Source organism: Megalobrama amblycephala, linkage group LG12, assembly GCF_018812025.1.
Source record: "Megalobrama amblycephala isolate DHTTF-2021 linkage group LG12, ASM1881202v1, whole genome shotgun sequence".
In the NCBI taxonomy this organism is placed as follows: domain Eukaryota; kingdom Metazoa; phylum Chordata; class Actinopteri; order Cypriniformes; family Xenocyprididae; genus Megalobrama; species Megalobrama amblycephala.
Genome location: NC_063055.1, coordinates 36,870,712 through 36,896,810, shown reverse-complemented (window position 1 = coordinate 36,896,810; position 26,099 = coordinate 36,870,712). Strand labels below are relative to the sequence as shown.

The 26,099-nt window shown below is 36.4% G+C and overlaps 1 protein-coding gene across 5 annotated transcripts; it reads right to left on the bottom strand.

The window, feature by feature from the left end:
- Window positions 1-3,170: 3,170 nt before the first annotated feature.
- Window positions 3,171-25,734, bottom strand: klhl22 (kelch-like family member 22). 5 transcript variants are annotated; one of them, XM_048210967.1, is made up of 8 exons: window positions 25,528-25,733; window positions 24,698-24,972; window positions 20,059-20,536; window positions 15,175-15,584; window positions 10,207-10,399; window positions 8,181-8,414; window positions 6,047-6,407; window positions 3,171-5,775 (listed from the first exon to the last, which is right to left on the bottom strand). In XM_048210967.1, the coding sequence occupies exons 2-7, from the start codon at window positions 24,904-24,906 to the stop codon at window positions 6,066-6,068; spliced, it is 1,866 nt and encodes a 621-aa protein (XP_048066924.1). In that variant the 5' UTR covers window positions 24,907-24,972; window positions 25,528-25,733; the 3' UTR covers window positions 3,171-5,775; window positions 6,047-6,065. The 5 variants fall into 5 exon arrangements, with proteins under 5 accessions (XP_048066924.1, XP_048066925.1, XP_048066926.1 ...); XM_048210968.1 differs by having other exon boundaries at window positions 3,171-6,407; window positions 24,698-24,969; window positions 25,528-25,734; XM_048210969.1 differs by having other exon boundaries at window positions 3,171-6,407; window positions 24,698-24,906; window positions 25,528-25,734.
- Between the last annotated feature and the right edge of the window lie 365 nt (window positions 25,735-26,099).

The window sequence follows — 26,099 nt, the reverse complement described above, 5'->3', positions numbered from 1 at the left end:
TGTATAATAAAACAAACTGGAAACAGATATTGGAAGCAAAAAACACTCCTAATATAATATAAGCTAAGCTAACAGGCTAATTGGATAGATGTTTTCTATGCTAGTACATAGGCTTACTAAAAAACCTATTTAAAAGACATTAATGGTCATTGTAACGCTTTTTAAACAATATAAATCATAATGTGATTTTGCAGGAATTTTAATCTGACATTAAAAATACTACCCATTAAAAGCCTGTTGAACCAATAGGAAAATGGGGGGGATGTCAGAGCTCTTTTCACTACTCCAAAATGCAGACGGACGCTGATGGCTGCCGTCACGGATGTGAAAAAATACTACCCATTAAAAGCCTGTTAACCAATAGGATCACACGGGGTCCTAAAGGAGACCTGATTCCTGGGGGGGGGACTCGATTTCTCACCACACCGGATTTTTGTAAGGTCGCACATGCGCATTTATTTTTCTTTTGCAGTAATTCGTTTATCCAAAAGGTGGCAACCGTGCCCTGGTGCTGTCGATTCACAAGGTAGTCAAAGAAAAACTGCATAAACAGAACAGACCGGAACACATGCAAGCTACAGAGACAATTGAGGCCTATATAGATGAGAGATTGTGTGAAGAGGGGTTAGAAAGTTTACTCATTTGTACAACTCTAGCATGAAAGAATACAAAGATGTTTGCATGGGTAGTAACTCGTGGAGAGAGACTGCTCAAAACTGTGCATGCGTCGAATGCCTGTGTACGCGTATGAGTCAATTAAAGTATACTTTGCAAGGCTTCATGTGTGTGCGTACACTAGCGTATGTGCAAAAAAAATGAAGTATACCCAGGGCTTAACTTTTTCCCCTCTATTAATGGAATTTTCCGGTTATACGGTAACTGTTATATGGTAGGTGGCGCTATTATGCATTCTGAAAGAGGACAGACTCTCTGGATCAAAACACAGGCAAAAAAGGAGCAGAAACAAGTGATAAAAGCATTTCTTATGCACGTTGTAGTCTTTGTCAAAAATGCAATTTTCTCAGCTTTTTGCTCAAAACTTACCCACAACTTTCAACTTTCAAATGCATGAAGCTAGAAACTTTTTTTTAAACACAGCCCCTGTTCTTTCTTTTGATATATTGCACGTTCAGATACAGTCCAGTACAGTCCAAAAGTTTGGAACAACTAAGATTTTTAATGTTTTTAAAAGAAGTTTCGTCTGCTCACCAAGGCTACATTTATTTAATTAAAAATACAGTAAAAAACAGTAATATTGTGAAATATTATTACAATTTAAAATAACTGTGTATTATTTAAATATATTTGACAAAGTAATTTATTCCTGTGATCAAAGCTGAATTTTCAGCATCATTACTCCAGTCTTCAGTGTCACATGATCCTTCAGAAATCATTCTAATATGCTGATTTGCTGCTCAATAAACATTTATGATTATTTTCAATGTTGAAAACAGTTGTGTACTTTTTTTTTTTCAGGATTCCTTGATGAATAGAAAGTTCAAAAGAACAGCATTTATCTGAAATACAAAGCTTCTGTAGCATTATACACTACCGTTCAAAAGTTTGGGGTCAGTACGAATTTTTATTTTTATTTTTTTGAAAAGAAATTAAAGAAATGAATACTTTTATTCAGCAAGGATGCATTAAATCAATCAAAAGTGGCAGTAAAGACATTTATAATGTTACAAAAGATTAGATTTCAGATAAACACTGTTCTTTTGAACTTTCTATTCATCAAATAATCCTGAAAAAAAATATTGTACACAAATATTTTGTACAATTGTACACATTAAATGTTTCTTGAGCAGCAGATCAGCATATTAGAATGATTTCTGAAGGATCATGTGACACTGAAGACTGGAGTAATGATGCTGAAAATTCAGCTTTGCATCACAGGAATAAATTACTTTGTCAAATATATTCAAATAGAAAACAGTTATTTTAAATTGTAATAATATTTCACAATATTACTGTTTTTTTACTGTATTTTTAATTAAATAAATGTAGCCTTGGTGAGCAGACGAAACTTCTTTTAAAAACATAAAAAATCTAGTGGTTCCAAACTTTTGGACTGTACTGTGTTTAAAAAAAATGCTAGTGTGGAAAGAGTTAAGCATGCATACAAATATGAAAAATGGTCACAACAGGGTCGAAATCTAATTATAAAATGTTGCAAGAAGAGAGAGAGAGAGTTCACATTAAACTATTAAGTAAAACTCATGTGATGGACAGGAAAGTTTTCCCTCTAGAAAACATTCACATACAGTATTTTGTTAGTGGTTGTCTAAAAGTCACAAGTCTAATATCAAAGAATGTATTATTTTTTTGTTGTTCTTTATTAGCTCACATATTTTGTACATACTGTATCTCAGGTATATAAAAAACATTTAATCTAGAACATATAAAAACGCTATCTTTACAATTTGAACATTCTAGGAGAAAAATCTTATGTTTGTGTAGATAGTTTGCATTTCATGTAGGCCATCAGAAATGAAATCCAAACAGCTCATGAACAGATTAGATCAGAATCCATTTGTCAGGAGTTTTTTCAGAAACCACTGTTGTATTTCACCAATGTTATGACTTTCTTTTAACACTTTCTTTTTTTTGTCATATGAACCAATTTGCTTTATCATATGATCATCAACGTAATGAATTTAACATGAGGCTTAGTGTACTTCTAGTTTAATGTGTCAAAGTTGTTTGAGGAAAAGAGCTGGAAAAGGAGCTTTTGCATGATTGTGTCATACAAACATGACTGTTAAGTGCTGGAAATACATGATACTCCCTATGAGATTGTTGTCAGAGAGAGAGAGCAAATCAACCAAACAAGATGCTGAAAGGGTTTTTATGTCTAAGTGAAGTGAACGAATGAGATGAGTGTGCAAGAAAGACAGAGACCATAAACGTTTAAGGTGTAAAAACCCCATTTAACCATTTAAGTGCGGCTCTAAAAGAGCTCCTCTGGGTAACTTTAAAAGAGTGTTAATGCAGCGGAGGCAGTTAAATGACCATCGTATGCTCCGACATCTGTCTCCGAATCAATTTCACATCACTGACAGAAAATATTCCCTCTTTATTATAACTTCCGCTTCTTTAAACATCGTAACACTTCTTCCTTCTTCAGACTGGTATTAAACAGGCCCAGTGTGAAACCCAAACAACTGCAGTACAATCCATTGCTCTTTATTGACAATGTGATCATTCATGAACTTTGACATTGCAAGTTGGTAATAATGCAGTTAAAATGTGAAATGCATTTCCAATATATTAGAAGAAATACAGTTAGTCTTAGCAATTGCAGCAATCCCAATACCTATTTTCAAAATAAAGTATTGTACCATGAAGGTAAGAGTGAATGTACATTTATATCATTTTGTCATATATAATATATTCTGCAAATCGTTTATTAAAAATAAGAAAATCAATGATTTTCAGATTTAATATGCTGATGATCCTGATTATGACATTCAACAGGGTCAAACAAATCAGAAATTAAGTGTTGACAGTTTAAAGAGGCAATAAGTCTGATATATTGAAGATAGCAAATAAATAAAAGGAAAAGCCAACAGTAAGAAGCAGTGCTTTATATCAGTGCATAATATTACAAGGAATTCTGAACAGAACAGAATCGCTTTTACATTGCAGAAGACACCAGAGGAACACTTGAATAACAGTTCACGTTATACTAACTAGCCCATAACCCAGCCTAACTTTTACAATTGTTATTGATTTCTCTTTGGAGCAATCCAACGGCCAACATACCAGCAATTCAGCATTCATTAGGGCAGAAGTCGGCAACCTTTCTGACATAAAGCGTAAGTTTTCATTTATTTTGGTAACCACTGTGACGGAATTCTTTCTCTGTTTGCATATACACAACCGTTCAGAAGTCTCTTCTGCTCACCAGGGGTAATACTGCAAAATAATATTTGAATTCAAAATAACTGTTTTCTATTTGAATACATTTTTAAATTTTTTTTAATTTTCAGCATCATTACTCCAGTCTTCAGTGTCACGTGATCCTTCAGAAATCATACTTATTTGTAGGAGTGCACCGATATGAAAGTTTTGGCTGATACCGATAACCGATAATTCTTTATATTTGAAAGCCGATAACCGATATATTGGCTGATAAATCTAAATCCAAAATTGTATATAATTTTTGCAAGTCTGATTACAAAAACAAAATTCTCACCATTATAAGCCATGCCCCAAGCACACAATTATAATATTATGGAGTCTATATGACAGACTAGCGCTGTACATGTTGCACTTAACTGTATTTTCATTTTTGAAGTGATTTCCAGGTAATTTAAAACCATCATGGTGAACAGTGCACATCTGAAGTGTCTCAGCTGAAGGAAATAATCCATTATTTATCGGCCAAATTTTCTTATTGGGCCAATAACGATAATATTAAAAATGAACATATATTGTCCGATTCCGATATTGTGACTGATATATTGTGCATCCCTACTTATTTGTTCCTCATAATGTTGCTTTTGTGGCTTTTAATTTTGATACTTGGCATGAGTCGTGATAGATGTTTTATTTAGTAGGCAGTTTCATTTGAATTAGGGCTGCACGATATATATCGTTTTAGCATCAAAATCGCGATGTGCGATGTCAAGTATAGGGATCGTTAATCCATACCAGACACCACAGTCCAAAACGTACGTGATTTGCGGATTAATTGTAAAGTTTGACCATCGTTCAATGAGAGTTTATCATTTGAGCGTGTTTTAGGTCCTGCCAGTTGACACATTCAAGCGATTTTAAACCATTTGAGTGCATGAAGATGCAAAAGAGAACTCAATTCTGAACGTGCAGCTGGTTTCTGTGCACACACAGATGCACGTGAACACCGAATGCCGTTCTCTTCTGCATCTATTTGTGCCACACACAATAGACACATACATGCTAAAAAAAAAAAAAAAAAAATGTCAAAATGCACAAAAAAGATAAACTATCCTCGTCTTAAAGTGACAGCAGCCTAATATTCCTGCTGCTTTCTGTGTCATGAATGTTAATCAAACAACAAAAGACAAAGAGAAAAATCTATTTTGTAGCTTTAACACTGATTAATTATATTTAATTTATACAGAGAAGATTATTTTTACATTTGATTATTCAATTTCTGTACCTGAATACTGTTAGGCTTACCTGAAATATATAAAGCACTATTTCATTTGTATCTTTGTTCTGTTATATTTATCTATGTGTGTAATAGTTCATTATTTTCTATGCATATTTGCTCACCTACAAAATCACCCCAATCATCCTAGAATTAATTCTATTCAAGTCATCTGGTGAATTTGTTTCATACTGCAGAAAAACAAAATATTGCAATGTCAATTTTTTTCCAATATCATGCAGCCCTAATTTGACTCACGCATACCATTTATATGAGCTAAGGTTAGATTACTATTTTTACTTTCATTTGCAGCTTGGCCCTGGATCATTCACATTCACAACATAAACAACTAGTTAAAATTTCCATCATATTGTCCATTTTCACGCTTGTGTGAATGTTTACTGCGTCACTGGTGGTTTGTGTGCGTAAGGTTGCCGACCCCTGCACTAGAGCCTTCATTTCCTTTACTCTTTTGAAAAATGTTATTGCACTTAATTCAAATCTATTAATAAAAAAGGCATTGGACTTACCAAAACACATCTGTAAAATAAAGGCACCATCATTATAAACAAAATCAAATCACCTGTATTTGTAAAGTGCACGTACAGTGTTTGCATCCCCACCAGTTTCCCATAGTTCTGGACATAAAACAGAAAGAAAATCTTCAGAATGACAAAAACAACCTAAAAGAGTCAGTAAAATTAACCCACAAACAGGAAAGAGAGGGATTTGGAGATAATCTAAACCAGAACTTATCTTGAGTTACTAGACAGGCGACAAACAAAGACTTCACAATCTCCACACTGATGGGTTACACATACTGTTCAATCTAAAATCGTATTATAACACCCTCAAAACTTGATTTTAATAAAGCACACAATTCCCTAACTTCTCAACTTCACAGCCTACCTGAGCAGCACTAAAGCCATCAGTCCTCGCTCGAGTTGTCCGAGTCATCCCATTCTACCTCTTCCCATGACGCTTTAGCCCTTTGCTCCCAGCTGCGTGCCTGGGCCATGGCTGCTTGTGGCAAAAGCAAGACACATGCTGAAATCCCCGATACACGGTCCTCGAGGGCTGTTCCGCTCTCCCATCGGTCCTCCTGTGCGTTATAAATGTGAACGTACTTCATCCGACTGCCCTTATCGTGCGACCTTCCGCCCAGGATGTAGATGCTTCCATCGAGGACGGCCACACCTGGCTCTCCATGCCCAGCAGGCAACGGGCTCACCACAGACCACACATCTGCTGTTGGGTTGTAGCACGCCACCTATACAGACAGGCAGACCTGTCAATGACTAGTGAGCCACACAAAGAACGATCCTCATGTGACGTTTGTGGGGACTCGGCAATAGATTCTAATACTCTAATAAGTACAAAAATGTGTTTCTTATCAATACTTTTTAGTCTAGTGATAAGCTCTTTCTTGAAGCTTCGAAAACCTTTGCTTGTTAAAAACGAATGATTCTGAGTCTGTATCAATCTGCCAAAGTTAACAAGGCTTTAATCAGAACTGTTTCAAAAACGTTTTGAAATTTCAATGGTTTGCCGCTAGGGGGCGATGATCTCTGTGAACCCATGAACCATTAAGCGTTTTATACATTTTCAAACATTTTTAATGACACATTTGTATAATAAAAAGAAAGAGTTTAAGATAATATTCTCTTTATGGCCTAATTAACCAAGCTTTTCATAAAACAAGCTTGACAATTTAATAAAATAAAGCAATATACAGACACTTCGGGCCCTATCATTCACCAGGTGCAATGCGGCGCCAGGCGCGACACAAGTGTTTTTTGCTAGTTTCAGCCCGACGCAGTTATCGTTTTCATGTTTAGCGCCACGTTGTTTAAATAGCAAATGCACTCACATCCATCTGTTCACCCATGGGTGTGCTGGTCTGAAAACGAGGTGTGTTCAGGTGCGTTGTTAGCGTATTGCTATTTTGAGGAACTTAAAACGACTGCACCACTGACCAACTGAAACCTGGTCTAAAGTCAATGGTGCAGTATTTTTTTGTTATTTAAGGAGCACGTTAGTAATATGCGCCTTTAGGCAGGTGCACAACGTGCCTACATGTCATAATGGATAGTTATTGCATGTATCAGAATTACCTATTTGCATTAATGACGAATGAAATTGGCTAATTATTTGACCAATCGTGGCAATACACACATGTATTTTAAAGGGGGTTCTAATGCTATTTCATCCATTTTGACTTAATTACACTGTTAAAGAGTTGGATTCTCATGCTAAACATGGGCAAAGTTGACCAGAGCGAGAGAGCAAGAGCATGCCTATCAACGCACTTCGTTCGGCTTTACAGAAGTCGTCGGCAGCCCTGCACAGGACTTGCTCGAGAAAGATTTGTCACTTTGTTTTTAGATCACGAAATCAACAATGTCACCAAAGAAGCGTGTTTTTGGTTGTGAGGGAAAGATAACCTTGCTTCCCAAAGAACCCTGTGTTAAGTTGAGCTGAGAGATTTGTGCTCACACATTACATTGATGCGCTCTCAATATTTGTCATTAAAATAACCATAGAAACATAAAAATTGTCTGATAGTTACAATGAGAATATCTTGTGTTTTTCCATGGCTGCTCGAGCCCTCAGGATCAGTGCTTATGGTTTCATAAACAAGGCCCAGTTCAGTGAATTTACAGATCGTTTGAAACAGAAAGATGGAGCGGTCACAGCGGTAATGATCCCGGTCATGAGTCGGAAGCACAGGTGGTGAGTAAAACTGCTTCAAATGTCTGTTTTGTTGGCAATAGGCCATTTTTTCCATCGTTAAACTACCAAAAGTGGATTCGGATATGCCCTAAGTGCACCTGCGCAATGTGCTTCAGACCATGTGCTTACATTGTTAAAACAGGGCCCTTCATATTTAATGGAATTAGATGATTTTAAATTGCTTTTAATAGATTACACTTTCAATAAAACATTTGCAATTGGTTTGTAAAAGGTGTTCTATGTATGTTCACACAAGTTTTACATCAAACTGTTACTGCTGCCAAGGGCAGGCATTTCAGCAGTTCAGTACCTTGAGGACGTCTCGACGGTAACCGCAACCATCGTTGCTGCCTCCAATGACATAAGCGCGGCCATTAACTGCTGCCATGCCGTGCCACGCGCGCTCCACCGGGCCCTCGGCACACATGCTCCAGTGATTGCCGCTGGGATCGTAACAGTAGGTCTCCTTTAGATAAGCCATTCCCCGCCGGCCACATGCTATGTAGATCTTCCCATCAATCACTGCTCCAGCGTGGGCATATACCTGCAGACAGAGGCATGTGACAATGTAAATGGACAGCTGAAAGTTCATAAACTCATGTCACATTCTTGTGGTAGTTGCAGTTTGTTATGAACCTGCGTTTAGCAGCTTACACTACCAGAAAAAAGTTTGGAATAATTAAGATTTTTAATTTAGTCTCTTCTGGTCACCAAGGCTGCATTTACTTGATCAAAAATACAGTAAAAACAGTAATATTATGAAATATGATTACAATTTACAGTGGTGTGAAAAAGTGTTTGCCCCCTTCATGATTTTTTTAATTTTTTTGCACGTTTGTCACACTTTAATGTTTCAGATCATCAAACTAATTTAAATATTAATCAAAGATAACACAAGTGAACACAACATGCAGTTTTTAAATGAAGGTTTTTATTATGAAGGGAAAACAAAATCCAAACCCACATGGCCCAGTGTGAAAAAGTGCTTGCCCCCCCTGTTAAAACATAACTTAACTGTGGTTTATCACACCTGAGTTCAGTTTCTCTAGCCATGCCCAGGCCTGATTACTCATCCAAGAGGTCACAAAAGACCCCACAACAACATCCAAAGAACTGCAGGCCTCACTTGCCCCAGTTAAGGTCAGTGTTCATGACTGCACCATAAGAAAGAGACTGGGCAAAAATGGCCTGCATGGCAGAGTTCCAAGATGAAAACCGCTGCTGAGCAAAAAGAACATAAAGGCTCGTCTCAGTTTTGCCAGAAAACATCTTGATGATCCCCAAGACTTTTGGGAAAATACTCTGTGGACTGACGAGACAAAAGTTGAACTTTTTGGAAGGTGTGTGTCCCATTACGTCTGGCATAAAAGTAACACAGCATTTCAGAAAAAGATCATCATACCAACAGTATAATATGGTGGTGGTAGTGTGATGGTCTAGGGCTGTTTTGTTGCTTCAGGACCTGGAAGACTTGCTGTGATAAATGGAACCATGAATTCTGCTGTCTACCAAAAAATCCTGAAGGACAATATCCGGCCATTTGTTCATGACCTCAAGCTGAAGTGAACTTGGGTTCTGCAGCAGGACAATGATCCAAAACACACCAGCAAGTCCACCTCTGAATGGCTAAAGAAAAACAAAATGAAGACTTTGGAGTGGCCTAGTCAAAGTCCTGACCTCAATCCTATTGAGATGCTGTGGCATGACCTTAAAAAGTCGGTTCATGCTCGAAAAACCTCCAATGTGTCTGAATTACAACAATTCTGCAAAGATGAGTGGGCCAAAATTCCTCCACAGCACTGTAACAGACTCAGTTATCGCAAACGCTTGATTGCAGTTGTTGCTGCTAAGGGTGGCCCAACCAGTTATTAGGTTTAGGGGGAAAGCACTTTTTCACACTGGGCTATGTGGGTTTGGATTTTGTTTTCCCTTCATAATAAAAACCTTCATTTAAAAACTGCATGTTGTGTTTACTTGTGTTATCTTTGATTCATATTTAAATTTGTTTGATGATCTGAAACATTAAAAGTGTGACAAACATGCAAAAAATAGGGGCAAACACTTATTCACAGCACTGTAAATTAACTGTTTTCATTCTATGTTGTATATTGATAGGAAAGTGATATTTCAAGCATCTAATAAATGCCATGAATCAGCTGACTGCCAGCATTGATCACGTGACCTGCCTGAACTGACGCTTTGCTCAATTAAATGAGATAATAGTAATAGTAATATTTATATTAGCATATCTACAGATAACCGATGTAGTTCACAATCAGCAACAATGGATGACATTCGATTTAAAAGTCTTCAGTGGTTTATCCAAAACCGCTTACCTCTCGTTTCAGCGGCGCCACATATTCCCAGGTGTTGGTTTGTGGGTTGTAGCGCTCCACACAGTGCAGTTCATTGGTGTAGTCTCGTCCTCCAATGGCATAGATGTATTTATCAACCACACAGACGCAATGATCCGCATGCTGTTGCCGTAAAGGCTCGATAGTACACCAGCTGTTGTGGCGGGGATCGTATCTTGATGAGAAGACAATGGAATGAATCAAATACTGTTATACAATAATAATTAGAGATGGATCAAAAATGTAGTATGTCAAGTATATAATTTGTTTCATGTTATATTAATTGTCTTATATTTTCTGTCCTGGCTTTTAGCAATGAAAAGACTTTATAAAAGCACATTTTTTTCATTACTAGGCTATGTTTTTCAATTGTTATTCTTCAAATAGAAGCATTTCATTTGAAGCATCACTACAAATCATGTTTTTTTTTCAGCTGTCTGTGCTAAATTAATATGGGACAAAGTGAATAATAATTTCCACTGAGATTCTCTCTGTTCAAAACAAAAGACCGTATTGAAATGCTGCTCTGTCTCAACCAAACTGACATAACTCATTCAGCAGTTCATGAACGGACCATTGTTTACAACACAAACAACAATATCTGTTCAGTCATAGTTGCATAACTATGTATAACGTTATTTAAAGAGTGTTGCTCTGGCAAATTTAAAGAAGCAAATACTTAAGAGTCTATGACTGGATCATTCCTGCTGTGATTATTGTGTTTCTATCATGTTATATGTTTGGCAACGGTTCTTTTAACCCTTAAAGATGGAGTGTGTAGCTTTTCATTTCTTAAACAACCATGTAAGAAGACACATCATGGCCATATTCCAGGATGATAACGTCAAGATTCATCAGGCTCAAATTGTGAAAGAATGGTTGGGAGGGAGCATGAAGAATAATTTTCACACATGAATTTGAAAGTCTTTGGGATGTGCTGGAGGAGACTTTACAGAGTGCTCATCTCTTGCATTGTCAATACAAGATCTTGACCAAAATTTGATGCACCTCTTGATGGAAATATATGTTGTTATGTTATTTCCATAAAGAGGTGCATCAATTTTTTCATTGTTTCATTATGTTTTTGTTCATGTTCCTGTATTTCCTTACAGTTTAGTTCCTGTTTCTATAGCTACTAAGTTCTCCTTGTTTGTAACCTTGGTTACTAATTAATCATACCTGCATCTAGTTTACTGTAGTTCTCCACGCATAAGTACTTCCTGTTTTGTTAATTCCTTTGCCAGTACTCATTGTGTACTTAATGTGGTATGTGTTATTTTCCTTGCAAGCATTCACTGTGATTATTAATAAAAGTATCTCTTGGGACCTCCTGCGTCATGCATGTTATTAATACCACAATGTACATGACACAGGAGAGCTGTCAGTCAATAAATGGAAAAACAAAGTAACTTGGGTTACTTATTTGAAAAAGTAACTCAGATATTGTGTTGTTAAATTGAAAAGTAATGACATTACTAGTTACTTGAAAAAGTAATCTGATTACGCATTACTTGTACTCAGTGCTGGGTGTAATGCATTACTAAGTAATTAAAAGTAAAGTAAGGAATTACTCTTAATTTTTCTGTAATTTTATTACAGTTACTTCTGATGTAATTGCATTAAATATTGTATAGACTATAGAATAATCCTATATAAAACAATAGTGGATTTAACATAAAAAATTTAACATCTGATGTTTTTAAATGTAACTCTCTCCCTTTAAATACTTATTTTTTTACCAGTTCAAGAATAAATTCATGCAATTTTAGGATACTTCTACATGACAACAATGTACTAAAAACGGAAAAGTTTTTTCTTTGTACAGATGACAACGTTATCAAAAGATCCCTGTTTACACGGATAGTTGGCGTTGTCCCTTTGTAAAGAAAGGTGATGCGCCTGCGCGTATATGCATTCTTTTATAGAGCACTCTCGCCAAACGCGCATGCTGTAATACTCATGTGCATGCCATCACCATTTTCACTGATTCACATTTTTGCAGTTTACACAGAGACGATAATGATATTGCTTTCAAAAGCTTGAACTTTGAAAAACGTTTTCAAAAGTTTGCATTTTCAGGCCCCCAAAATGCCGTTGTCATGTAAATGAATTATGTGTAAACAGCCCCTTATATTATTTATTTGAAAGAATTACAAAATCAGTTTTGTGTTTATACAAACCTGATTCCAAAAAAGTCGGGACACTGTACAAATTGTGAATAAAAACAGAATGCAATGATGTGGAAGTTTCAAATTTCAATATTTTATTCAGAATACAACAAAGATGACATATCATCTGAGAAAATGTATAATTTTAAGGGAAAAATAAGTTGATTTTAAATTTCATGGCATCAACACATCTCAAAAAAGTTGGGACAAGGCCATGTTTACCACTGTGTGGCATCCCCTCTTCTTTTTATAACAGTCTGCAAACGTCTGGGGACTGAGGAGACAAGTTGCTCAAGTTTAGGAATAGGAATGTTGTCCCATTCTTGTCTAATACAGGCTTCTAGTTGCTCAACTGTCTTAGGTCTTCTTTGTCGCGTCTTCCTCTTTATGATGCGGCAAATGTTTTCTATGGGTGAAAGATCTGGACTGCAGGCTGGCCATTTCAGTACCCGGATCCTTCTTCTACGCAGCCATGATGTTGTAATTGATGCAGTATGTGGTCTGGCATTGTCATGTTGGAAAATGCAAGGTCTTCCCTGAAAGAGACGACGTCTGGATGGGAGCATATGTTGTTCTAGAACTTGGATATACCTTTCAGCATTGATGGTGCCTTTCCAGATGTGTAAGCTGCCCATGCCACATGCACTCATGCAACCCCATACCATCAGAGATGCAGGCTTCTGAACTGAGCGCTGATAACAACTTGGGTTGTCCTTGTCCTCTTTAGTCGGATGACATGGCGTCCCAGTTTTCCAAAAAGAACTTCAAATTTTGATTCGTCTGACCACAGAACAGTTTTCCACTTTGCCACAGTCCATTTTAAATGAGCCTTGGACCAGAGAAAACGCCTGCACTTATGGATCATGTTTAGATATGGCTTCTTTTTTGACCTATAAAGTTTTAGCCGGCAACGGCGAATGGCACGGTGGATTATGTTCACCGACAGTGTTTTCTGGAAGTATTCCTGAGCCCATGTTGTGATTTCCATTACAGTAGCATTCCTGTATGTGATGCAGTGCCATCTAAGGGCCCGAAGATCACGGGCATCCAGTATGGTTTTCCGGCCTTGACCCTTACGCACAGAGATTGTTCCAGATTCTCTGAATCTTTGGATGATATTATGCACTGTAGATGATGATAACTTCAAACTCTTTGCAATTTTTCTCTGAGAAACTCTCTTTCTGATATTGCTCCACTATTTTTCGCTGCAGCATTGGGAGAATTGGTGATCCTCTGCCCATCTTGACTTCTGAGAGACACTGCCACTCTGAGAGGCTCTTTTTATACCCAATCATGTTGCCAATTAACCTAATAAGTTGTAAATTGGTCCTCCAGCTGTTCCTTATGTGTACATTTAACTTTTCCGGCCTCTTATTGCTACCTGTCCCAACTTTCTTGGAATGTGTAGCTCTCATGAAATCCAAAATGAGCCAATATTTGGCATGACATTTCAAAATGTCTCACTTTCAACATTTGATATGTTATCTATATTCTATTGTGAATAAAATATAAGTTTATGAGATTATTGCAATGTAAATTGAGATGTAAATTATTGCATTCCTTTTTTATTCACAATTTGTACGGTGTCCCAACTTTTTTGGAATCGGGTTTGTACTTGTGTTGTTCAGCGGGTTGAACTTACCCAACACTGCTTGTAATGCAACACTGTACAACAGTGGTAAAATTAACAGGAAGTGGAAACCAAATCAAACGAACACTACTTAGAAAAGGCTTTCCTTCAAAGTTTTTTTGTTTCGAGCCACAGAGGAAATTGCCATAAGTAACAGAGGATGCAAGTAAACATATCATGTCAATCATATCAAGAGCAGGGTTATTTGTGTACTATTACAATATTTATTATTAATATTTTGAATTAGATTTTTTAATATTTTTAGTTTATTTTAATCATTTTATATGCCATTTTTATTCATTTTAATATATATTTCGATTTAGCTTTAATGTTTTTATTTTAGTTTTTTATTTTAGTGTGTCAACAAACGTATTTGGCACTGCAATATTGTGAGTATTTTTGACTTTCATGTGAGAAATTGCTTGTGCATTTGTAAGTTTCTTTGATAAAGTGCCTATATAGTTTAATCTTAGTTTAATTTAATGAGAGGTCCAGTTTTTGTAAAGTTTCTAGAATGTTTCTATACTTTAGCTCATCATGTGTAAGAAGAAATAACAGATGATGTGCATGACTATAATTGTCAGTTTCTTTATGCTGAGTTCACTGGATTCATATTTGATTAAATTTGACTTCATTTGAGAATTTTGGAACTGATTTCAAACTATGAGTGATCTTCAAATGATACTGATCTCAGATTTGGATATACAAGTCCAATAATCCAATCTGCACTTATTGAATTATATTGGTCTGTGATTTGGATATAATACAAATCCATTAATCCCAAACACAAGGTCATATGGGAGTAGCTAAAGTTTAAAGTGAATGTCCAGCAATGGCAAACACCTGATCTCCAACCTGAATAAGCCAATTTGACTATAAAAGCCATGACACACCAAACCAACAACAAAGAACTAGCGGCGATGAAAGCCGACTGTGTCGTCACCTCGCTTCATTCATACCCCAACAAAGATGTCACTGCTGGAAAAGGTGGCTCAACAAAATATTAAAATATAAAGGACTGTATATCTATGTAGACAGTATAGTCCAGACAGTTATAACAACACATAACACAAGCAGTGTTCTTCTAACAATTGCTCTAGATGCATAGCTGCACTTCACCATCTATAAAAATCATAATGCAGCATCACTTACCGCCAGCATCGAGATTCAGCGCGGAAGCCGCTGGTGTTCTTGTCTCCACCAATCAAGTACACAAAGTTATTAAGCACCGCAATGCCCATGTTGGACATGCGAGGAGCGCGGTCTGCAGCCAGACTACGCCACTCCCCCCAGGAGGGGTGGAACACCTGGAACCGCTCTTCATTGTCCACCAGTGCGCTAGATGAATACATGCCACCAAATCCCAGAATGCACTGGGAGCTGCAGCGAGGCTGAGTGAGTGGGGTTTGCATCACCGGCTGCCACAGCTCCTGACTGTGGTAACGTAGAGCGGCGGCCACTGAGTCCCGCAGCGGGCACTGTTTTAATCGGCTGTGCAAGCGCTGCAACACATGCTTCTCCATCAGACAGAACCGCACCGCTTCCAACATCCGCAATGAATCCTACAGGAAGAGTTGATTTGTTATAGATATCGCAGTACACAACTCAAGTACTTAAAAGTAAAAGTACAGATACCCTATTAAAATATTACTCCAGTAAAAGTATAGGCCCAAGTACTCAATTTCAGCTTTTAACGTGAGTATTAAAGGTGCCATCGAATGAAAAATTGAATTTATCTTGGAATAGTTGAATAACAAGAGTTCAGTACATGGAAATGACATACAGTGAGTCTCAAACCCCATTGTTTCCTCCTTCTTATATAAATCTCATTTGTTTAAAAGACCTCCGAAGAACAGGCGAATCTCAACATAACACCGACTGTTACGTAACAGTCGGGATCATTAATATGTACGCCCACAATATTTGCATATGCCAGCCCACGTTTCCAACATTATAAAAGGCATTACACAAGGGCAGCCAGTATTAACGTCTGGATGTGCACAACCAAATCATCAGACTAGGTAAGCAAGCAAGAACAATAGCGAAAAATGGCAGATGGAGCAATAATAACTGACATGATCCATGATAACATGATATTTTTAGTGATATTTGTAAAATGTCTTTATAAATGTTTCGTTAGCATGTTGCTAATGTACTGTTAAATGTGGTTAAAGTTACCATTGGTTATTACTGTATTCACGGAGACAAGACTGTCGTTATTTTCATTTTTAAACACTTGCAGTCTGTATAATTCATAAACACAACTTCATTCTATATAAATCTCTCCAACAGTGTAGCATTAGCCGTTAGCCACGGAGCACTATCAAACTCATTCAGAATCAAATGTAAACAATATAACAGTATACAATACTCACATAATCCGACGCATGCATGCCTCATACATGACGAATACTTTGTAAAGATCCATTTTGAGGGTTATATTAGCTGTGTAAACTTTGTTTATGCACTGTTCAAGGCAAGCGCGAGCTCTGTGGGCGGAGAGCACGGGATTTAAAGGGGCCACAGCATAAAATCGGCGCGTTTATAATGATGCCCCGAAATAGGCAGTTAAAAAAATTAATAAAAAAAAATCTATGGGGTATTTTGAGCTGAAACTTCACAGACACATTCAGGGGACACCTTAGACTTATATTACATCTTTTAAAAACATAATCTAGGGCACCTTTAAAGAACAAAATGTACTTAAAAGTAACAAGTACTGATTGATGAACCATATATTTATCCTAGCCAGCACTAGTCAGACTAGTCAGTAGTCAACACTAATAAGAAAGATTAGTACTGTACATACAATCGTATTGAAAATATGTATAAATATGTGGCGACAAATTAGGGCTTTGCGATTAATCGTATTTTAATCGTGATAATGATTTCTGCTTCTCTCGATTAATTAAACGTAATCGTCATGATATTTGGTTCAGATGTGTTTGATTAGGGTTGGAGCTAAACTCTGCAGGATGGCAGCCCTTGAGGAGCAGGGTTGGAGACCCCTGATGCAGGCTATTAAAATTATATTAATTAAGCAAGTAGTTTTTATCTGTGGTATCGAAATTGGAATAGAGGATTGTGAATTTTCTCTAGTATCTAAAATATTGGTGTCATAACTGCCTGTTTTTGTTTCATGGCTGGTAAAAAATTGTTTTAGCTGGAACATTTTCTTAAAGGGTTAGTTCAGCTAAAAATTTAAATTCAGTCATTAATTACTCACCCTCATGTCGTTCCACACCCGTAAGACCTTCATTAATCTTCAGAACTCAAATTAAGATATTTTTGATAAAATCTGATGGCTCAGTGAGGCCTGCATAGCCAGCAATGCCACTGAACTTCTCAAGATCCAGAAAGGTAAAACATATTTAAATCAGTTCATGTGAGTACAGTGGTTCTACCTTAATATTATAAAGCGACGAGAATACTTTTTGTGTGCCATAATAACGAAATAATGACTTTTCAATGATATCCAGTGATGGCCGATTTCAAAAATACTGCTTCGAATCTTTTGTTTTGAATCAGTGATTCGGAATGCCAAAGTCATGTGATTTCAGCAGTTTGGCATTTTGACATGCGATCCGAATCACTGATTCGAAACAAAATATTAGAAGCAGTGTTTTGAAATCGCTGAAAAGTCATTATTTCGTTTTTAGGTGCACAAAAAGTATTCTCGTCGCTTTATAATATTAAAGTAGAACTACTGAAATCGTATGAACTGTTTTAAATATGTTTTTAGTACCTTTATGGATCTTGAGAGACCGCCAAACTGCTGAAATCATGTGACTTTGGCACTCTGAACCGCTGATTCGACACAAAAGATTCATAACGCTCCAAAGCTTCCTCAAGCAGTGTTTTGAAATCGGCCATCACTAAATAAGTCGTTATTTTGTTTTTTTGGCGCACCAAAAATATTCTCGTGGCTTTATAATATTAATATTGAACCACTGTACTCACATGAACTGATTTAAATATGTTTTTAGTACATTAATGGATCTTGAGAGAGGAAATGTCATTGCTGTCTATGCAGGCCTCACTGAGCCATCGGATTTCATCAAAAATATCTTAATTTGTGTTCTGAAGATGAATGAAGGTCTTACGGGTGTGGAACGACATGAGGGTGAGTAATAAATGACAGAATTTTCATTTTTGGGTGAGCTAAACCTTTAAGTCACCTGTCATTGGCAGGAGTGGCAAAATGTTAGTTTTAGGCCCTGGTAACAAGCCTCCACTATCTTTCCAAGAGAAATCCCCCAAACAAGGCTTTTCCCTTAAAAGGATACATATTCTGCCCAGTGTTTTATTTAATCTTGTTAATCTGGCAATACTGGGCTACAAAAGGGCTGATGATCTGACACCACTGACAAACATGTATGTTGGAGTTTAGCGAGTCTGTTGTAATTTTGTTTTGTTTTGTTTTTTTGCACATGCAATTTGCTGCTACTAAATCTGCGAGCGAACTTCTCTGTGTCGAACTGTAATAAATCCAAACATGATTCTTGACCATTTTGCTGTCATGGTTGGTGAATAAATGCGGTCCGTTCAACCTCTGTGCTATAATACAATGTAAAAAATGTAACATAATTTGGAATTACAGTAATTAATATAAGGAAATTTCACTTTTTCATGTTTTAGCTTTTGATTGAGGCTTCCCTACTGTTACCCTCAAATTTACCAACATTTGGGGTCAATTGGACCCCAGCAATTTAAACCTCCTCCAGAATATGATTTTTCTTCAATACTACATGTATGGTTATGTTAGGGCTCTAAAGCAGATATAATAACTAGGGTTGGGAACAGAGAACAGGTTCTTATTGGTGTTTTTTGACACCTATCTAACTGCTTTAGAAATGCAGTTCATTATTAGTTCATGTTAACGTAGTTAACTAATCCTAACTAATGAACCTTACTGTAAAGTGTTACAGAATTTGTTGAGATTAGCAGTCTGTTAAATTCATTTTACAAGTATAATAAACACAAAAAGGACTGTTTGAGTTGAGTATTGTGCATTTTTCACCTTACTACTATTTTTTATGGGTTGTTTAATAATTTTAATGGAATCGGAACTGGAATCATTAGGTGGAATCGAAACCGGATAATTTCTTACGATTCCCAATCCTAATAATGACCACAATATCATCAAAAAACAAACAAACAAACAAACAAAACAAAAACAAAAAAAACACACAAAAAAACAAGTGTGTGTAAAATTTTGATATTTCTTATAGGTTTTATACAGTTAATTGACCCAAAAGAATACTGATGTTACAAAATGTGTACAGGACACTGAAAACAATTATCATACTAAATTTATGTTTACCCAGATATCCCCATTAAATTAGGAAAAGTCATTAAATATGAAGTAAAAAAATGATGTCAAGCATGTATTTAGAGACGTTAAACATTGAATGATAATAGGAAGGTTAAGGTTTAACCAGTTATCATAATGTAAAGCAGTTGAAAACTACAGAGCTGCCATCTGCCAAAAGAAAAAGAAAAAAGATGACGACATCTACTGCGGTCTGTCCATACGAATTTGCATTTGTGGAGTGATCTGGATCTGTTGTTTGTCTCATTTGCAACTGAACTGCTTCTCATAAAATATCTGATGTCAAATTACAAAGCACTCACCAAGTAGTGTTCAATTTACTCTTATCAAAACAATTGTAATCAATATAATTTTTTGTACTGATTTCCCATTTGATGAAGCTATCATGGTTGGTTAAATGCAGTCCATGTGCCACCTACAGTCCTATAAGGTGAAGTGTAGCTGTTAGTAAAGAAGAAACGATATGTAAAATGGCCTTTATTACATCAGAGGGCGTGGTGAGTTCTTCAGTTTGAAATAATGAAGAATGAAATGTTTTTATGGAAAGTAGTGGAGTAAAAAGTACGATATTATGCTTTGGAATTTAGTGAAGTCAAAATACTCAGATACTTGAAAAATGTACTTAGAAATACTTTATTAGTGTCCACCGCTGGATATCACTAACCAAATCCAAACAGACTCAGACTAAGCCATGTGTTTCTCACCTGTAAGCAAACCTCATCCTTCTCCACCTGTTCAGGGGTGTAATGGTAGTGCAGGGCAGCTTCAAACACCTCGTTCTCCGAGCTCACCTCCAGCTCGTTGCTGGAAAGGACACTCAGGATCTTTTCCGCAGGAAGCTTTCGATACACGGGCGTACGCGAGAAAGTCTGGATGTTCTTAAGCAGATATGAGCGGATTTTCTCCCCGAGCTGGTTCAGCCCGTATATGTCGGCCAGCTTTTCCACCTCTAGGATGTTGTCATCATCCAGCCAGGAGAACAGGAAGTCACAGCAGAAGCCGATCACATCTTGGACCTGCAGCAGAGTGGCCGCACACAGCACTTCCTGTACCGTGTCCAGGTCCAGCTCCAGCTCAGAGGTGTAGATGAAGTCCAGCAGTTTCATCATCGCCATGTATGTGACTCCGTGAACGGGGATCTCGGTTTGCTGCATCTCCCGCAAACCGCCGGCAAACATACCCCTAAACACAGAGAGGACAGAAGGACTGTACAGGGGAACCATAATCATGTAGCTCAATCTTTTGAAAATCACGTATGGTCGGAGCCATAGCTGTGTGGGCAAGTGCTCAGACATGTGGTGCGGTTCAACTTCGAGCGACCCGAGTTCGAGTACCGGCTCGAGGTCTTTTCCGGGTCCAATTCCCCTCTCTCCTCTCCCATGATTTTCCTGTCTGTCCTCCTACTGTCCTATCTAAATAAAGGCGAAAAAGCCCAAAAAATAACCTTTTAAAAAAGGAAAGAAAACCATGTATGATAAATAACTGTCACAAAACATAGGAACAGTCACATAAGACACAGGAATCTGAAAAGAGGATGTGATACACAAGTGAGAGTCAGGTCTAACAATGAAGACGGTCCCACTTTATATTAGGTGGCCTTAACTGCTATGTACTTACATCAAAAAATAAGTACAATGTACTTATTGTGTTCATATTGTATTGAGGTGGATACGGGTAAGGTTAGGGACAGGTTTGTTAGTATGGGTAGGTTTAAGGGTGGGTTAAGGGGTAAGGGATGGGCAAACAGTGCAATTATAATTGTAAATACAGAAATTAATTACAGATGTAATTACATGCAGGTATTTTTTAAAATATAATTACAATGTAAAAACATGTATGTACACAATAAGTGCATTGTATCAAATGATTAATTTAAATGTAAGTACATAGTAGCTAAGGCCACCAAATATAAAGTGGGACCAAAAAGACGATTAAGTTCAGCTAATCAATTTTCACACAAGAACATGGTGGCTTTACAATATTCGTTAAATATACTCAATAATCATTGGTATAAACCATTAATAATATTAACTCAATTAATTTATTCAAAAAATGCATTTCATACATACAATGACTTAAATATATCTCTTCTATAACAAGTATGTTTTTTAATTTCTGAATAAAAAATACAACTAAATCTGAATTCTAGAATTATTTTAAATGATTTCTCCTTTATCATCGATATTTTTGTCATTGACCCACTTACATAAATAAATATGTACAAATGATGTCACATAAAGTGGCTGTTGATCTCCGACATGTTTAGTAACTTAATTGATGTGCATTCACAGTATGCATTGGGTAGTTCATGTGACAGTGGTGTAATATGAAAAAAATATTTATGATTTTTTCCACAATTATTGTATAATTATTAGACATGCCGTTTTATAACATCATATTAACTGAAAAACTTAGTACATTTATTCTTCTAGAAAAGTACTAGAAAAGTCACACTGCTGGACATTTTAAGTGGACTGCAAAACAGCTAAATGCATATTAAAATGGTGAAAACCTTAAAATAGTGACCAGCATCTAAAATATTATGTATTATATATATACACTACCAGTCAAAAGTTTGGAAACTTTTTTTTTTCTTACTATTTTTAATGTTTTTGAACGAAGTCTCTTATGCTCATTAAAGCTGCATTTATTTCATAATAAATACAGAAAAAACAATAATATTTTGAAATATTACTACAATTTAAATTTATGTTTTTCTATTTTAATATACTTTAAAACATAATTTATTTCTGTGATGCAAAGCTGAATTTTCAGCATCATTACTCCAGTCTTCAGTGTCACATGATCCTTCAGAAATCATACTAATATGATGATTTGATACTCAATTATTATCAATGTTGAAAATAGTTGTGCTGCTGCATATTTTTTTTTTTGGAACCTGTGATACTTTTTTCAGGATTCATTGATAAATAAAAGGTTAAAAAGAACAGCATTCATTCAAAATATAAATCTTTTCGAACAATATAAATATTTACTATCACTTTTTATCAATTTAACACATCCGTGCTGGATAAAAGTATGAATTTCTTTCAAAAAAAAAGAAAGAAAAAAAATTACTGACCCCAAACTTTGAACGGTAGTGTATATTGTTACAAAAGATATCTATTTTAAATAAATGCTGATATTTTTTTACTTTTTATTCATCAAAGAATCCTGAAAAAAAATCACAGGTTACAAAATAATATTAAGCAGCACAACTGTTTCCAACATTGATAATAAATCATCATATTAGAATGATTTCTGAAGGATCATGTGACACTGAAGACTGGAGTAATGATGCTGAAAATTCAGCTTTGCATCACAGGAATAAATTATATTTTAAAGTATATTAAAATAGAAAACCATAATTTTAAATTGTAATAATATTTCACAATATTGTTTTTTTTTCTGTATTTATTATGAAATAAATGCAGCCTTAATGAGCATAAGAGACTTCGTTCAAAAACATTAAAAATAGTAATGTTTCCAAACTTTTGACTGGTAGTGTGTGTGTTGGACAATGAAACAAATGAGTATTTGTCGATGTAAGAGGAAGCTGTCTGAAAGGGATGTCCAGGTACTAATCCGGGATGTATCCAAAAAAAAACAAAAAACAACAGCTGTCCAACTCACTGCAGAATTATATGCGCACCTCGATTCTCCTGTTTCCACCAAAACTGTTCGTCAGGAGCTCCACAGAGTCCATATTCATGATCGGGCTGCTATAGCCAAACCTTTGGTCACTCGTGCCAATGCCAAATGTTGGCTTTATTGGTGTCAACAGTGCAAATCTTGGGCTGTGGACAGTATGAAACATGTATTGTTCTCTGATGAGTCCACCTTCACGGTCTTTCCCACATCTGTGGTAGTTACGGTGTGGAGAAGCTCCAAAGAGGCTCAACACCGACTGTTGCTGCCCAGAGTGAAGCATTTCCTTACTGTGCTTAATGGGGCGTCACTGCCGAGGACTACAGAACCATTTTGGAGGACCATGAGCACCTAATGCTTCAAACATTGTACCATGAAGGGGGGGGGGTGTATCCACATAATAATGCACCAATATACACAGCAAGGCTGGTGACAGAATGGTTTAATGAACATGAAAGTGAAGTTGGACACCTCCCATGGCCAGTCACCAGATCTGAATTTTTTTGAGCCACTTTGGGGTATTCTGGAGGAGTGAGTCAGAAAAAGTTTTCCATCACATTGTGACCGGACCAATGTTCTGGAAGAGGAATGCCTAAAAATCCCTCTGGCCACTGTGAAGGACTTTTATCTGTCATTCCAAGATGGCCACAAAAGGAGGGCCTACACCATATTAATAAATTATTGTGGTCTAAACCAAGGTGTTTCAGTTTCATTGTCCAACTTATATATATATATATATATATATATATATATATATATATATATATATATATATATATATATATATATATATTTTCTACTATTTAAAAGTTTGGGGTAAATATAATTTTTTATGGGCACAATAAATTGATCATAAGTGAAAGTAATAATTATTAATAATGTATCACTATTAATAGTATTATTAGTATGTAGTATTAATAATGTTACAAAAGATTTTCATTTCCAATAAATGTGACCCTGGACCACGGGTATATTGGCATGTGTATTGGTCAAAAATATGATTGATTTTTCTTTTATGCCAAAAATCATTAGGATATTAAGTAAAGATCATGTTCCATGAAGATATTTTGTAAACTTCCTAGCATAAATATATCAAAAATGTATTTTTGTGAGTGGATATGCATTGCTAAGGACTTCATTTGTACAACTTTAAAGGGGAAATTCCCAATATTTTTATTTTTTTGCACCCTCAGATTCCAGATTTTCAAATAGTTGTATCTGGGCCAAATATCCTAACAAACCATACATCAATGGAAAGCTTATTTATTCAGCTTTCAGATGATGTATAAATTGCAATTTTAAAAAATTGACCCTTATGACTGGTTTTGTGGTCACAGGGTCACAAATGCTTCTTCTTTTGACCTTTCTATTCATCACAGAATCCTGGAAAAAATAATGCATCGTCGTTTCTGCAAAAATATGAAGCTGCACAACTATTATCAATATCGATCATAATCAGAAATGTTTAATAAGCAGCAAATCAGCATACTAGAATGATTTCTGAAGGATCGTGTGACAATGAAGACTCGAGTAATGATGCTGAAAATTCACAGGAATAAATTACATTTGACTATATATTCAAATAGAAAACAGTTCTTCTAAACTGCAATATTTCACAATATCACTGTATTTTTGATCAGATCAGATCTTGGTAAGCACAAAAAGTCCCTAACTTTCAGGGAGTGTCATACACACCTGAAATAGTCACACGAGGCCGCGAGGAGAATACGGTGAGCCTGGATGGGTTTTCCTTCCACCAAGAGCACCACATCAAACAGAATCCCCCCCTGTCGCAGCATCAGGAGCCCGTCTAACAGACCCTGTGAATGGGCATTACTGCGGTATTTCTGCTTCGCACAGGGCTGAGCGGCTCCAGCCGTACCGGAGACCAAATCATCAGCCATCTTGACACAAAAATGCAAACAGAAAGTGAACCTGCTCACATTTTTGTGTGCAGTTCCACACTGCTGCTAAATGAAAGAACAGGGAGAGAAATGAGTAAATACACATACAACTTGACCCTCACCATAATTATTATTAACCACAATAGAAACCAAATATGACAAGTGTATATCACACACCGCAATGGAAATAGGAAGAAGACATACTCTCATTTAGTACAGGAAACAAAGACCTGTCTGTCTCACCGTATAACCACAGAGAAACAAGAAACAGGTCAAAAACAATATTTTAATAAATATAAATGAGAATACATCAGAAATAATTCAAAACGCAGAGGGGAATGATGGCTTTGCACTTAAAATAAAAAGTCAAGCTTCAAACTGACACCATTTTACTTTCAATTTTACATTTGTGTCCCCCCACACCCCCCCAAATTTTAACAACATGTAGCTGTAAACAGTGGCCAGCGTTTATTCCTGCAGTAAAAAACACAACATTACGATAACAGAAGTGATGTGATTATTCGGCTGACAGCAGTGTGTGGTCGTTACATAAACTCACAGTTCAGCAGATGTTGTGAGGTTGTGTGATTTCTGCAACACTTCAGCTGTGGTTGAACTTACCGGAAATGATCGGACGGTTTAAAGAAGCCCGTTGTTGTCGAATGACAGCAGTCACTCACTGATGATGATGATGATGATGATGGTGATGCTGATGATGATGATTATGATTATGCTTGAGTTTGTTTGTTTTCTGCTCGTCCAGCTGAGTTTCCCTGTGATGTCACAGCAGCTCTTCCGGTACAGAGCAAAACAAATGACATCAGCAGCTGCTGTCAAATGAAAAGCACTTGAGGGCAACTTCACTGCGGTTTAGTTTAACTTTACATGAGGACTGAAAAATCACGGGAAATGAGGAAAACAAAAAACGCAAACACTTTAGAATAACGCTTCGTCATTAGTTGGTATGCAAGAAGTACAAAATGAGGCTACTACTTTAACAATTCAGCTACTACTATGTAAACAAGATTAACTTCGGTTAGTTCCTTATTAGGTAATCCATAATTAGGCTACTGAATGAGATTAGCCTCATTAAAAACTATTAACTATGAAAAATTATAAAGTATTACCAATTAATTACTAGGCCTAATCACAACATTAGCATATCTGAGACGTGAGCAAAATATCTTTTACTC

Excerpts from the sequence above, each read along its gene's own strand:
- klhl22 (XM_048210968.1), bottom strand. The coding sequence starts at position 24,906 with ATGGCTGATGATTTGGTCTCCGGTACGGCTGGAGCCGCTCAGCCCTGT. Across the intron at positions 10,400-15,174 it reads GCTGAATCTCGATGCTGGCG|ATACGATCCCCGCCACAACA; the intron begins GTAAGTGATGCT and ends CTTCTCATCAAG. Across the intron at positions 8,415-10,206 it reads TGGCGCCGCTGAAACGAGAG|GTATATGCCCACGCTGGAGC; the intron begins GTAAGCGGTTTT and ends CTCTGTCTGCAG.